At 42.5% G+C, this 14,177-nt stretch overlaps 1 protein-coding gene across 1 annotated transcript in view; it reads right to left on the bottom strand.

Annotated features, from left to right (window-relative positions):
* Positions 1–14,177, bottom strand: part of LOC139454076 (uncharacterized) — a 48,203-nt gene that overhangs the window by 20,882 nt on the left and 13,144 nt on the right. Inside the window, exons 12-23 of the mRNA XM_071235571.1 lie at positions 13,432–13,569; positions 12,624–12,755; positions 10,825–10,848; positions 10,119–10,236; positions 8,284–8,423; positions 6,946–7,060; positions 5,955–6,094; positions 4,829–4,957; positions 4,316–4,342; positions 2,955–3,069; positions 1,446–1,663; positions 214–328 (exon numbers count right to left, since the gene is read on the bottom strand). Of these exons, the coding sequence (XP_071091672.1) occupies positions 214–328; positions 1,446–1,663; positions 2,955–3,069; positions 4,316–4,342; positions 4,829–4,957; positions 5,955–6,094; positions 6,946–7,060; positions 8,284–8,423; positions 10,119–10,236; positions 10,825–10,848; positions 12,624–12,755; positions 13,432–13,569 (1,411 nt within the window). The remainder of the gene's footprint in view (positions 1–213; positions 329–1,445; positions 1,664–2,954; positions 3,070–4,315; positions 4,343–4,828; positions 4,958–5,954; positions 6,095–6,945; positions 7,061–8,283; positions 8,424–10,118; positions 10,237–10,824; positions 10,849–12,623; positions 12,756–13,431; positions 13,570–14,177) is intronic.

Here is a 14,177-nt window from a genome sequence, read left to right as displayed (position 1 = left end):
TCCAGTGATTGACATCATGAGCATCGATCAACGCAATTGGGATCGATGACATGCTTCAACCAAGTCAGCGAGCCTGACCACCCGATCCCTTGAGTCGCCTCATTCGACAAGCATAGTCGCCTTTTAGGGCAAGCATGGGTTGCTGAATACCTATTCTATCCCGGATCTTCACGGATCAGTCGCAGTTCAGGACAACCTCAAGTGAGTGTTTACCTTGGCGAACAGGTGAATCTTCCAGATACTCCGTCGTCACATGAACAGGAGTAATCACAACCATCCGTCCATCTCTGACCCTGTTTGTATAGTGTCCCCTGGAACATGCAGCCAGCTGAAATATACACACGAAACTACATGTAGACAGACATCGGAACATGCATTCAGTTGAAATGTACACACGGAACTACACGTAGACAGACATCGGAACATGCAATCAGTTGAAATATACACACGGAGCTACACGTAGACAGACATCGGAACATGCAATCAGTTGAAATATACACACGGAACTACACGTAGACAGACATCGGAACATGCAATCAGTTGAAATATACACACGGAACTACATGTAGACAGACATCGGAACATGCAATCAGTTGAAATATACACACGGAACTACACGTAGACAGACATCGGAACATGCAATCAGTTGAAATATACACACGGAACTACATGTAGACAGACATCGGAACATGCAATCAGTTGAAATATACACACGGAACTACACGTAGACAGACATCGGAACATGCAATCAGTTGAAATATACACACGGAACTACATCTGGACAGACATCGGAACATGCAATCAGTTGAAATATACACACGAACTACACGTAGACAGACATCGGAACATGCAATCAGTTGAAATATACACACGGAACTACATCTGGACAGACATCGGAACATGCAATCAGTTGAAATATACACACGGAACTACACGTAGACAGACATCGGAACATGCAATCAGTTGAAATATACACACGAAACTACACGTAGACAGACATCGGAACATGCAATCAGTTGAAATATACACACGGAACTACACGTAGACAGACATCGGAACATGCAATCAGTTGAAATATACACACGGAACTACATGTAGACAGACATCGGAACATGCAATCAGTTGAAATATACACATGAAACTACACGCAGACAGACATCGGAACATGCAATCAGTTGAAATGTACACACGGAACTACACGTAGACAGACATCGGAACATGCAATCAGTTGAAATATACACACGGAACTACATGTAGACAGACATCGGAACATGCAATCAGTTGAAATATACACACGGAACTACATCTGGACAGACATCGACATGGAGCGCATCAGAACGATGCCCCTACTCATGCGTGTATCTATCTATAGGTGGTTACACATGGAACTTCACCAAGCGTCAACATTTTGTGTGAAAGGATATCATGACGTTTATATTACCCACCGAGTTTCTGGGGAGCCAGGTATGGACGAGGGGTGGGCTGCTGTCCCGGAACGGGGGTAGGTTGATTCGGGAGGGTCGGGACGGGGTAGGCACCGAGAGACCCTGGGTTGGTGGACGAACCCACGAATGAACCAGTTTTACAGGTCATGACCTTGCAACACTGTCCCTTGGCCGTCTCCAGGGAGCACCCTGGAGGAATGTTGAAGTACTTGGGGCACCTGCAGGAGACGTGGAGTGTGAACGAGGGATTGATATCAACGCTTCGTGTAATCAGATACACAACTCAAAAGATGTTAGAGACTAGTTGTTGTTTTTTGTTGTTGTTTTTTGTTAAATGCCGCACTCAGCAATATTCCAGCTATATGACGGCGGTCTGTAAATAATCGAGTCTGGACCAGACAATCCAGTGATTGATATCATGACCATCGATCCACGCAATTGGGATCGATGACATGCTTCAACCAAGTCAGCGAGCCTGACCACCCGATCCCGTTAGTCGCCTTTTACGACAAGCATAGTCACCTTTTACGGCAAGCATAGGTTCCTGAAGACCTATTCTGACCCGGAATCTTCACGGGTCTTAGAGACTAGTAATACAACTGTTACTACTGATACTTCAACTACTACTGCTTTTAATAGTACTGTGGCTACTACTGTTGCTACTGTTGCTCCTACGACCGCGGTTGCTCCTACAACTACAACTAGTACTACCACTACCACGCCTACAACTACAGATGCTACCAAAAATACCACTACTACTGCTTCTGTTTTACTGCTACTACTACTTCTACTAGTATCCGCGAATATCTGGGTTAGAATAGGTCTTCAGCTACCCACGCTTGCCGTAAGAGGCGACTAACGGGATTGGGTGGTCAGGCTCGCTGACATGGCTGATGCATGTCAGCGTATCCAAATTGTGTGGATAGAAGCTCATGTCAATCACTGATATCTGGTCCAAACTCGATTATTTGCAAACCGCCTTCATACAGCTGGAATATTGTTGAGTGCGACGTTAAACAACAAACAAACCACACTTGCTCCTACAAGTACAATTATACTACGGCCACCTCTACAACTACAGTTGCTACCAACACTTCAACGACTAATACTGCTTTTGTTTTACTGCTGCTGCTACTTCTACTACTACTCCACCACCACTACTTCTACTACTACCACTGCCACCACTACTATTACGACTGTTACTGTTACTACTACTATTTATAAATCTACTACTACTACTACTTTAACTGCTGTGACTACTGCTACTTCTACTAGTTAACTACTACTACTACTACCACTTCTCCCACCATAACTGAAGTACAGTAAACTACGGTTATAACGAACTCAAAGGGACTACTAAATTTAGCTCGTGTTAACCGTAGTTCGTTGTAAGCATATATACAGTATAACTACGGCAAATAGTCGGGACCAAAAAAAGTAAGTTCGTTATATCCGTCAGTTCGTTATAAGCGTGTTCGTTATAACCGTAGTTTACTGTACTAGACTTACGCATCATTGCATCTGTAGTATCCGTATTTGGCGTTGTCACAGAAACACTCGCCGTTGCATCCGTCGGTCCACCGCTGACCCTGGGTGTAGTTATGTCCCTTGTACAGACAGAAGTCTGGAACAGAACCCACAACGTCAGTACAATAGGGGGAGTCTATCTAGCACCCCTTCCACAGGCCAGCAAGATTCATCACATCTTATACAGTCAAGTTTCTTATTTCACTTGTAAACAGTCTGCCCATTCAGTCAACATATGCCATGAAATGTTCATTGAAAAAATTACGAGAAAACTTGACAAACTATGTGCATCTGCGTATTTATTCCCTGTATACAATGGTTGTACGGTTCTATGTTCATGTTGGTCACTTTGATGTGTAGTGAGTGATCTGGATTTAACGCCGCTTTTAACAGTATTCCAGTTATATCGCGGCGTGTGTGGTTGATGCGGGAGGAAAACCCGAAGTGATGCAGGTCTCAGACGTTTACAACTTTGGTGAAACCCCCGAGCACGGGTATGGTGCTGACAAACCTAGAAATATTATCGGGCGAACCGGGATTCGAACCGACCATAGGTTTCTGGCTTGCCCATGGGGCGAAACTCTTGGGCCTAAGACCACTAGGCCACCCGTGCCCCCTCCCACGTTGATGTGTCAAGACACGTACTCATACACCTCACTGTCGTCGTTTTAGTGGGATATTTTTAAATTGAGTACAATTATTATGTGAAACAATCTGTAAATCGCACTGACAGACTTCCATTATCATAACCTACTCTGATTTCAATATTAGCGCGTTTGTTTACAATCAAGAGAAACGTTCGGTCACGTTATTTGCAAATTAGCTTGTAATGCCTAGTCATCAGTTTCCTTCTGAATTCTATGTACATTTCAGAATAGAGACCGCGAACCTCTAAGACATTTGCTTGTTTGTTTGTTATTTAACGCCGCACTCAGCAATATTCCAGCTATATGACGGCGGTATGTAAATAATCGAGTCTGGACCAGACAATCCAGTGATTGATAACATGAGAATCGATCCACGCAATTGGGATACGATGACATGCACCAACCAAGTCAGCGTGCCTTACCACCTGATCCCGTTCGTCGCCTCTTACGACAATCATAGTCGCCTTTTACGGCAAGCATGGGTTGCTGAAGACCTAATCCACCCCGGATCAGTCAGTGAGTTTGGTTTTGCCGTTTTGAATACCAGTTGAACCACTGCGTGTCAGCTTGGCGTGATCGTCTCGTACGTTTACAACTTCAATGCAACCCGCGAGTACGGCATGGTGCTTACAAACCTAGGAACATAAGCGTATCAAATAAAATGCTAATTTAAATCATATTCCACTGGTAACTTACCATTTGGTCCAGGGAGATAGGCATCCACTGAAACAGTAAGAACCTTGTATGGATGTCATGTCATAATTGGAGAAGATCCAACGGGCTAAGAGGAATCAGACATTCCTAATTACGAGTTTCGAGTGGGTTTTTCTATTTATAACTCACTGACATTTCAAGAGGCAATGAAGAAAACAACCTATGAAATGTCAACCTTACAGATAAATTTCACTGCCTATTGTTCAGATGATGTAATTCGTGACGTCATGAACAATGGCCGACGTCGTGAACAATGAATAACTTATCGTACTTTCTAAAAAATGAAACACTGACGTCGTATGGCTTCAATTGACCAATCAGCATTGAGATTTTTTAAAATCCACATATGGGAATTTACAGTACTCACGATCACTCTACTCTGACGGGCTATATATTTTGTTCAGAAATTCACAACATATTTTTTAAATAATTGAGGACGTCATGCCCATCTATAGGAATGCTGGACATGAAAAGAACCCATCATATTGTACTCACAACACAAGTTGCAGTGTTTGCGGCAGTTGTCCATAGCCCAGCGCTTATACTTGGTGCATGCGTCAGGAGCATACGAGTTGCAGTTGCTCTGTGTGTCTACACAAGGCCCCACGGTCGTCAACGGCAATTCTGTAATAAACGACAGAATAGCATGGGATGGGGATAATATATTAATGTCAGTGTCACGTTTAGGCGTTTACTCTTTAATACATGCTTTGGGTTCCCAGACCGAACATTTCACAACATAATAAAACAATTTTTGTTCCATTCGAATCTGTGCAGTATGAGTGAGTGAGTGAGTTGGGTTTAACGCCGCTTTTAACAGTATTCCAGTTATATCACGGTGTGTCAGCTTAATGTGGGAGGAAAGCCCGAAGTGATGCAGGTCTCAGACGTTTACCACTTCGGTGAAACCCACGAGCACGGGTATGGTGGTGACAAACCTAGAAACATAATCGGGGCGAACCGGGATTCGAACCCACAATCATAGGTTTCTGGCGTGCCCAAGGGACGCAACTCTGCACAGCGAATCGCGGCGCCTTAGACGACTGGGCCACCCGTGCCCCCTGTGCAGTGTGAGGGCGATGGGGTTGCATTGTGGTAAAATTGTTCTCTCCCCAAGCTGAAGGTACGGTACAGATTCCCATATGAGTACAATAAGTGTGGTCCATTTGTTCCTGCTGTGATATTGCTGGACGATTGCTCAAAGCGACGTAAAGCTATACTCAGTGGTTAATCTTTGCTTGTTTGTTGTTTAAAGCAGCACTCAGCGGTATTCCAGCTATATGACGGAGGTCTGTAAATAATCGAGTCTGGACCAGACAATACAGTGATTGACATCATGAGCATCGATCCACTCAATTGGGATACGATGACATGCATCATCCAAGTCAGCGAGCCTGGCCACCCGATCCCGTTACTCGCCTCTTACGACAAGCATAGTCGCCTTTTACGGCAAGCATGGGTTGCTGAAGACCTATTCTACCCCGAATGTTCACGGTTCGGTTAATCTTTGATGTATCCCTTTGAGCTGACATTCCCAAGAAGCACCTGTCCCAGTTAACCAACTTAAACCTCCAATCTACCATTTACTGGTTCGTTTACAACAAATAATATAATAACTCACTATCTCCACTGCCGCTGGTTGTTCCCTGGCCTGTGAAAGATCCCACCTGAGTGTTGAACTCGCAGTCGGGTTTGGCGCAACACTCGCCTGGTTTCGTAACCAATTTACAACCCTTGGGGAGCGTGCCGTACTGGGCACAGCTGGAAAAAGACGCTTTGATGAAGAACAAAATATCATAGTGTAAAAATAGTATAACAAACACGGGGAATGATGTGTTTATTTGAGGGTAAGTGTGTACTGAGACCTGTGGATGTGACGTCATAGCTGCAATCAAGATCACTGACGTCACATGTTTGTGACATGGTAAGCATATTTCAGTCTTGGCTACGACGTGATACAGCTGTAATATTTGTCTGCTGTGATATGTGTATATAATAAAGTTATGTGATATTGACGACTATGCCGTCATATAGCATTGATACTGATGCCTATGCCGTGATATAGCATTGATACTGACGACTACGCCGTGATATAGAATTGATACTGAGGACCACGCCGTGATATAGCATTGATACTGACGACCACGTCGTGATATAGCACTGATACTTAGGACCACGTCGTAATATAGCACTGATACTGACGACCACGCCGTGATATAGAATTGATATTGACGGCAAAGCCGTGATATAGCATTGGTTATGACGACTACGCCGTGATGTAGCATTGATACTGACGACCACACCGTGATTTAGAATTGATACTGAGGATCACACCGTGATATAGCATTGATACTGACGACTATGCCGTGATATAGTTATGATATAGGCGATCGCGACCATGCCGTGAAATACTTGCTGTCATATAATACGCCGTGATATAGCTGGTATGATACTGACATCAGGCATAAGTACCAATGACCACACGCCTTGATGTAACTATGGCAACTCCAGACAGCCGCGATATGATGTTGGTGACAACATCCACACATTCCATACACTATCTACCGCAGTCCAGGGTGTTGTATCGTGTTTCTGAATACAATTGTACTTACACACTCTGGCAGGACCACAATCCGACCCCAGCGTCCTCGCACTTGCACTCGAACTCACATCCCACCTGCCAGGTCTGGCTCTGGTAGTACTGTTTGCCGCCGTACACACACACCTCTGTGGGGAAACAAACAACACCGTAATCCATGTAAACAACCATATGCATCAGACCGTGTTGAGGGGAAGTCAGTAGTATACGGTTAGTTATAAAATATTCTCAATTGTTTGAATGTTATCTACGGAAGCCTTTAAGGGCCATTTGTTTTTTTATATTTTTTTATAATTTCAACTTAAAATCTTGAAATTTTAAGATACATAAGTTTAAATTTCGAGAAAGTGACAGAGCTCCAGATAAGCTTTTGGTGTTGTGGGTATTTTACGCATGCATTTTAAAATCATTGGGTATCAGTAATTCTATCTGGGTATTCATATTTCTGTTACCCACTAGTTTTTACACATGTGGGTATTTAAGTTAAATATTTAACAACACTATTCATCTAGTCCCTGCAAACTGGTGTCTCGTGGGTTCGAGAGCTTTATAGGACTCAATAATACCACGATACTTCCACAAGAAAGTGTGATGGCAAATGATCGTGATGTAACTGTCATCGTGGACTTTGGCGGAATGCCCGTTTATAATTTCAAAATAAGTTGCTGATTCGCTAATCGAATACGCAGGGTTACTTCACCATATTTTGATGATACGCACAAGTTTTATTTTTGTAGCGTATCTGTAATGTTCGTTGCGTATTTGATACGCTTTGATTCTATTTTACTGCGTATTAATGCATTTCTGATGCGTAATTTACGCAGATACGCAGCCTATCTGTAGCTCTGAGTGATCTTGTAATTTTTAGATAATAAGTTGAAATTTCAAGTTAATGTCTTGTAATTTCAACTTGGTATCTTGAAATTTCAAGTTAATTATATCGAAATTATAACTTATGTATCTTGACATTTCAACATGGTTTCTGGAAATTTCAAGAAACAAATATAAAAAACAAACAAATGGCACATAAAGGCTTCAGTAGTTATCTAGGCCTGAGAGAGAGAGAGAGAGAGAGAGAGAGAGAGAGAGAGAGAGAGAGAGAGAGAGAGAGAGAGAGAGAGAGAGAGAGCTCAAAGGGACCACTAATTCTAGTTCGTAATAACCGGAGCTCGTTATAAGCATATATACAGTATATATACAACAAATGATGGCCGGGACTAAAAACTAAGTTCGTTATATCGATCAGTTCGTTATAAGCGTGTTCGTTATAAACGTAGTTTACTGTACTCGAATTAGAATTATGTGTACTCAAACCTTGTAAGTACTTCTGACGGTGCAACAAAGTACTTACTGTTTCCGTTAAGATTGCCGACGTTCTGTCCTGATGTGGTCTCGTATTTCCCGTCGAAGTCACAGACCGGCTGTAGACAACAGGAGCTGTTCACCCTCACCAGGGTGCACTGAGGGGGGAGGTTGTAATAGGCGGGGCACCTGAACAACGCCGAAACATGTCACTGAGTCTCAAACACTAGCTCAAACACTAGCTCAAACACGAGCTTCCTGGTCACAGAAATTGCAATTTTTGTTTCTTTTTCACAGAAACAAAGCTGTTTTAACCAATATCTTCAACGCCACAGCCGTACATATATATCTATCAATGTCCCTTCACCAACCACCCCTACCATCTATCCCGTGGGAGACTAGTTCAGAATTTGTCCCCAGCAACCTATGATTGTCTAGACTGTCATACAAACTCTTAAACAGATATATACAATATAGCCCATGTAAGTCTATAGTAGATGACAAGTCCAGTCCAGATTACTGTGCACAGTATCTGAAAATGAACAGAGCCTCATGGCTCCTTTTTATTATATTGTAATAGGATAATGTAACAACGGTCTGTAAAATATTTCATTTCAGAGACAGTGAACGTTATTAGTCCAATGATTGGCGTACGAGACTAAATGTTTGTTTGTTTGTTGTTTAACGCCGCACTCGGCAATATTCCAGCTATATGACCGCGGTATGTAAATAATCGAATCAGTACCAGACAATCCAGTGATTGATAATACGCGCATGATCAACGCAATTGGGATACGATGACATTCATCAACCAAGTCAGTGAACCTGACCACCCGATCCCGTTAGTCGCCTCTTACGACAAGCATAGTCACCCTTTACGGCAATCATAGGTTGCTGAAGACCTTTTCTACCCCGGATCTTCACGGGTCCGATGTTCATGATGTCAATCACTGGATTGTATTGTCAACGGACTCTTCCCGGATCTTCACGGGTCTTGTTTGTTTGTAAGAAATGGGTTTGTTGACATGGCAGATCGCGTGTCAATGTACCCCAGTGGCTTCGATCGCTGTTCATCAATCACTGGTTTGTCTGGACCAGATTCGATTATATAAAAAAATAAAAGCGACAAAATCCTTTCCATATTTGTACGAAATCTCTGCTAAAATTCGCCATCGAGCTGGTATATGGATGATTGCAGCGGTAACTAAAATAATTCCATTTCCTGAATATCCAGCAGTGAGTGTTCAGTTGGTAATATCATGAATGAAATTTCATTGCTCTGAAGAAATCAACGAATTCAAGTCAAATCTTGATTGGACCAGGTAAAAAGTTCAAAGCAGTGAAACGGACTTGTAGCTCCGAATTGGCACTATGATGAGCAAACTCTCTTTGCCGTTCTTGACTTTGAGGGTACGGGTGATCAAGTCACCTAAGGCGCAGCAATTCGCTGTGAAGAGATGCGTCCCTAGGCGTGATCGTGGTTTCGAATCCTAGATTCGCCCTGGTTATGTTTTTGGTTTGTTAGCACCATGACCGTGTTAGTGTGTTTCACCAAACTAGGATCACGCGGGGTTCATGGGGTTATATGCGTCCCTCGTTAGGTTTCAACAAATTATAAATTGATTGAAAAAAGTGACTCGGAAATAGCATGTGGCTTTTTACTTTGAAGCGCTGAATATGGGATGTATTCTGCCTCTGAGAAATCCACGTACAGCCTGTGTTGCCCGTGGCGGGGTATACGAGATTTATTCAACCGCTGAGAAATGTATTACCCTTCATTACACAGTATTTTATCAAGATCACGTGGACAAATCAGATCTCACCATTCTGACATGGAGGTATGATAATTTAAATTATACATGTATGGAGGATGTAGTAAATTACCGGTTGTAGCAATTGTACTGTCCATGGGAGGCGTCGGTGCACTCACACTCGTACTCGCAGCCATCCTCCCACTTCTGGCCCTGCTTGTACTGGCTGCCCTTGTAGAAACACGTGCCGACTGCAGAGTGGGGATAAAGGAAGGGTTAGTGGGAGCTGACACAGGATGATCCTACTGGCCACTGATAAAGGATGACGTTTATTTTTTAAAAGATTATGTTAGTAACTTTTTGTTGATAAAGGGAGGTGGATACCTTACTGTTGATAAAGAATGATGGGTGATTATTTTTTCATAAGGAATTATGTGTTTTTGTTTCATTGATAGAGGATGGCGGGTGCAGTGATGTCGGAGGGCTGATACTGTGGAAGGGGAGGGGGGGGGGGGGGGGGGGGGGGGGGGGGGGGGTAAATTGACACCGCTAAGGAATTACCGGTAATATATTGTCACTTAAGAGATGTGAGTAGTAGGATGTTGGCAAAGATCCGATGATGATTGGCATCCGATACACAGCAATGGGTAAACGGATTCAGATAAAGACGATATTTCATCTGTAATAGTGAATGGTGGACTTTTTCAGATTTTGCTAAAGGATGTTATTTTGTCGTCGTTTTATTAACGATGAGCATGCTCCATATCAGACACACTGAAATTTGTTTTCAGATCACCTTAAGTGACCGAATTCTAACTATCTCTTGGCATTATACTCACAATAGCCAGTCACGGCCTTCGCGTCTGAAAGAATGAAAATCAACATGACGTGTGACACAAAAGAGTGCACATCAGTGACATGTAAGCATGAGTGAGTGAGTGAGTATGGTTTTACGACGCTTTTAGCAATATTCCAGCAATATCACGGCGTGGGACACCAGAAATGGGCTTCACACATTGTACCCATGTCGGGAATCGAACCTGGGTCTTCGGCGTGACGAGCGAACGCTTTAACCACCAGGCTACCCAACCGCCCCTGTAAGCATGAACCTGATCAAAAGGGCATGTAACGTATAGGATGCTAGCGACAACACCGGTAGTGAGTGAGTGAGTTAATATTTAACGTCACATCGGTAATATTTCAGCCATATCGTGACGAGAAGTTATTCATTAATAATATATTATATATTCAGACTAAATAAAACCTGTCATTGAAGGACAGTACAATAACTAGAATATCACAGATTCGATTAAAAACTAGTTGAGAACATTTATGAGCAGAAAGTATTAGTTAACAACACAATATAAAAATGGGCTTGAGATCGTCAGTAACTGAAGGAAGATCACCATACCAGGGACAATGGGGACTTATAGTACCTTTGCATGGACCCCAGCAGGATTTATATCATCCCTTCAGTCACTGGCGATAGTTACCAGGTAAGATAAAGATTAAAATGACGAACATACTACGTTTAAAAGTCTGGCATGCACAAAAATACTTCGAATGATCTGGAACTTACACCCTCTTAGGGGGGGACAATCATTTTACGCTACTTTAAGCCCCTCGAGGGTACCGCCACACATCGGTAGGGATCACATATAGTTTGCTGCTATGCTTTGCCCCAGAAGCCCTGTGATCAAACTGTTATAACCCATAGTGAGTGAGTATGGTTTTACGCCGCTTTTAGCAATATTCCAGCAATATCACGGCGGGGGACACCAGAAATGGGCTTCAAACATTGTACCCATGTCGGGGTTCGAACCCGAGTCTTTCGCGTGACGAGCGAACGCTTTAACCATTAGGTTACCCGACCGCCCTACAACCCATAGGATTCCCAAGGATTTTTGGTCGTACGAGACGACTTAATGGATCGGTGACGGGGTTGATGGCGTGTCCAAGTCCCTCTACGGCGTGGATCACAGCTCATGATATTAATAACTGGATCATATAGCTGTGACATAGCTGAGTGCGGCGTTACACAACAAATAAACAAAACAAAGCTAAGCTAAGTTATTCTTAGCGAAACTTCTGTCATCTTTAACACCACTGCAATACACTGAGGCGTCATTGTATAACATCCTTGATTCCCATTGAGTGAGTGAGTTGGGTTTAACGCCGCTTTTAACGGTATTCCAGTTATATCACGGCGTGTCAGCTTAATGTGGGAGGAAAGCCCAAAGTGATACAGGTCTCAGGCGGTTATCGCTTCGGTGAAACCCACGAGCACGGGTATGGTGCTGACGGGGCGAACCGGGTTTCGAAACCACAATCATAGTTTTCTAGCGTTCCCAAGGGACAAGGGGCGCATTAGACGACTGGGCCACCCATGCCCCCTGATTCACAATGAACTTTAAAGTGTAAATAATAATACAAGAGCAGTGTTTATCTAAGTTTATCAACATAGATAAGCCCTGTGAAGAACTGGGTTAGAATTGGTCTTCAGCAACCATGTTTGTCGTAAGAGGCGACTAACGGGACTGGGGGGTCAGTCTCACTGACTTGGTTGATGTATGTCATCATATCCCAATTTGGAAGATCGATGCTCATTATGTCAAACAACAAACAAAGAAACACATACCACAATATCCACAGTACTTCCTGCAGTTGGTCTTAGCCCAGTTGTCATAAGGTGGAAGACAGGACGTGGGAAGGTAGGACTTGCATTTGTCGAGTACATCTACGCAGGGAGCTGGGGTAGAGGGGATGGACGCTGAAGACAGAAGCAGAAACGATGTTAACAGAAGTTTGCAAAGGAATTTAATGATTTGTAGAAGACATTAAAAATAAATTATCTGATAGATGTAAATGTGTTGCAATATGTACATGGATACGTCTTTCTTTGTCACGGGTATATATTCATATAACTTTTACTTTACATCACATCTAAACAAATACATATCTTCCAAACTATAGTGAACTGTTATCATTTAATACGTAAGAATTCATTATAGCCTACATTACAACGCAACAGTTTGTTTCCGTTTTCTGCAATAGATCTGAATAACTCGCGGAGAAGCTGCAAATATATGGAAAGAAATGAAAACTAAATTAAATTTATTATTTCTCAGGAGGCTCAGCGGGAATTTTGCGAAATAAAATGACTTTTGTTTTGTAATATATCTTGAATAAACTTCTGTAACAACCGATTTATCGCGTGTATATATATATATATATTTTTGACATCGCGACGTGCCGCAAGCTGGACCGACGTACCGCGAATATACCGCGGTCGGGTCGCTTCGCTTTCGCTTTCGCTTTCGCTTTCGCTTTTGCTGTATATCTCTAACGGATAATGAAGTTGGAGACTCGCGTTTCACAGCGGAAGGAAGTTGTGCATTGTAAACAACACGCAATATAAGAATAATTGTGTAAGTCTGGTCACTTACGTGTACAAATATGACATGTCCTCTGACAGTTGACCTCGGACCATTTCGTGAACTCCCTGCATACTGTGTCGGGGTAGCGGTCACAGTCGGTTATGGCGTCCTGGCAGGGGTCGATCAGAGGACCACTTGAGGAGGATGCTGCAATGGAGATGTTAGATAACGCCATGTGTTAAGCGTCCCCTACTGTGGGGGACATTACTTTGGTTCAGAAAACATACCGTACACATTCAGATGAGAACATTCGTATATTCCATAGTTCACCTGATTAATTATAATTTCCATTTTAGTGAAAATATACTACATATATCTAAAAAAAATATTCCTATATTTTATGATCATTCAGATCACTAATAACATTTTTGTTATGAAAATATATGAAATATATAAGAATATTGCAATATTCTATGATGATTTACCGAATGAATACGTAAATACGTAAATAAAAAAAGTTGCTATCCATAAAAAAGTGTCATGTCTGATGGAATAGATTCCATTTTGAAAGTACATATAAATATTTATGTCTCGATGCGTGCGACACTCATACATTTGCCAAGAAAAATAACTTTTCAGCCCTCCAAAAATCCTACACGTGTTCTCTTTCGCCTAATCCTCTTTTGAAAGAGATGTAAAACACGAGAATAGATAGTGGGATATACTGTGAAAACACATATATTTGCTAAATTCAAATGGCATTTAGCTATGGATTGTGGTATTTTGTGGAAATCCCTACAGGGTGATGTGGTCAT

Source organism: Haliotis cracherodii, unplaced genomic scaffold (genome assembly GCF_022045235.1).
Source record: "Haliotis cracherodii isolate W230 unplaced genomic scaffold, xgHalCrac1.p SCAF_10, whole genome shotgun sequence".
NCBI classification, from domain to species: Eukaryota; Metazoa; Mollusca; class Gastropoda; order Lepetellida; family Haliotidae; genus Haliotis; species Haliotis cracherodii.
This window is presented reverse-complemented; position numbering and strand designations above follow the sequence as displayed.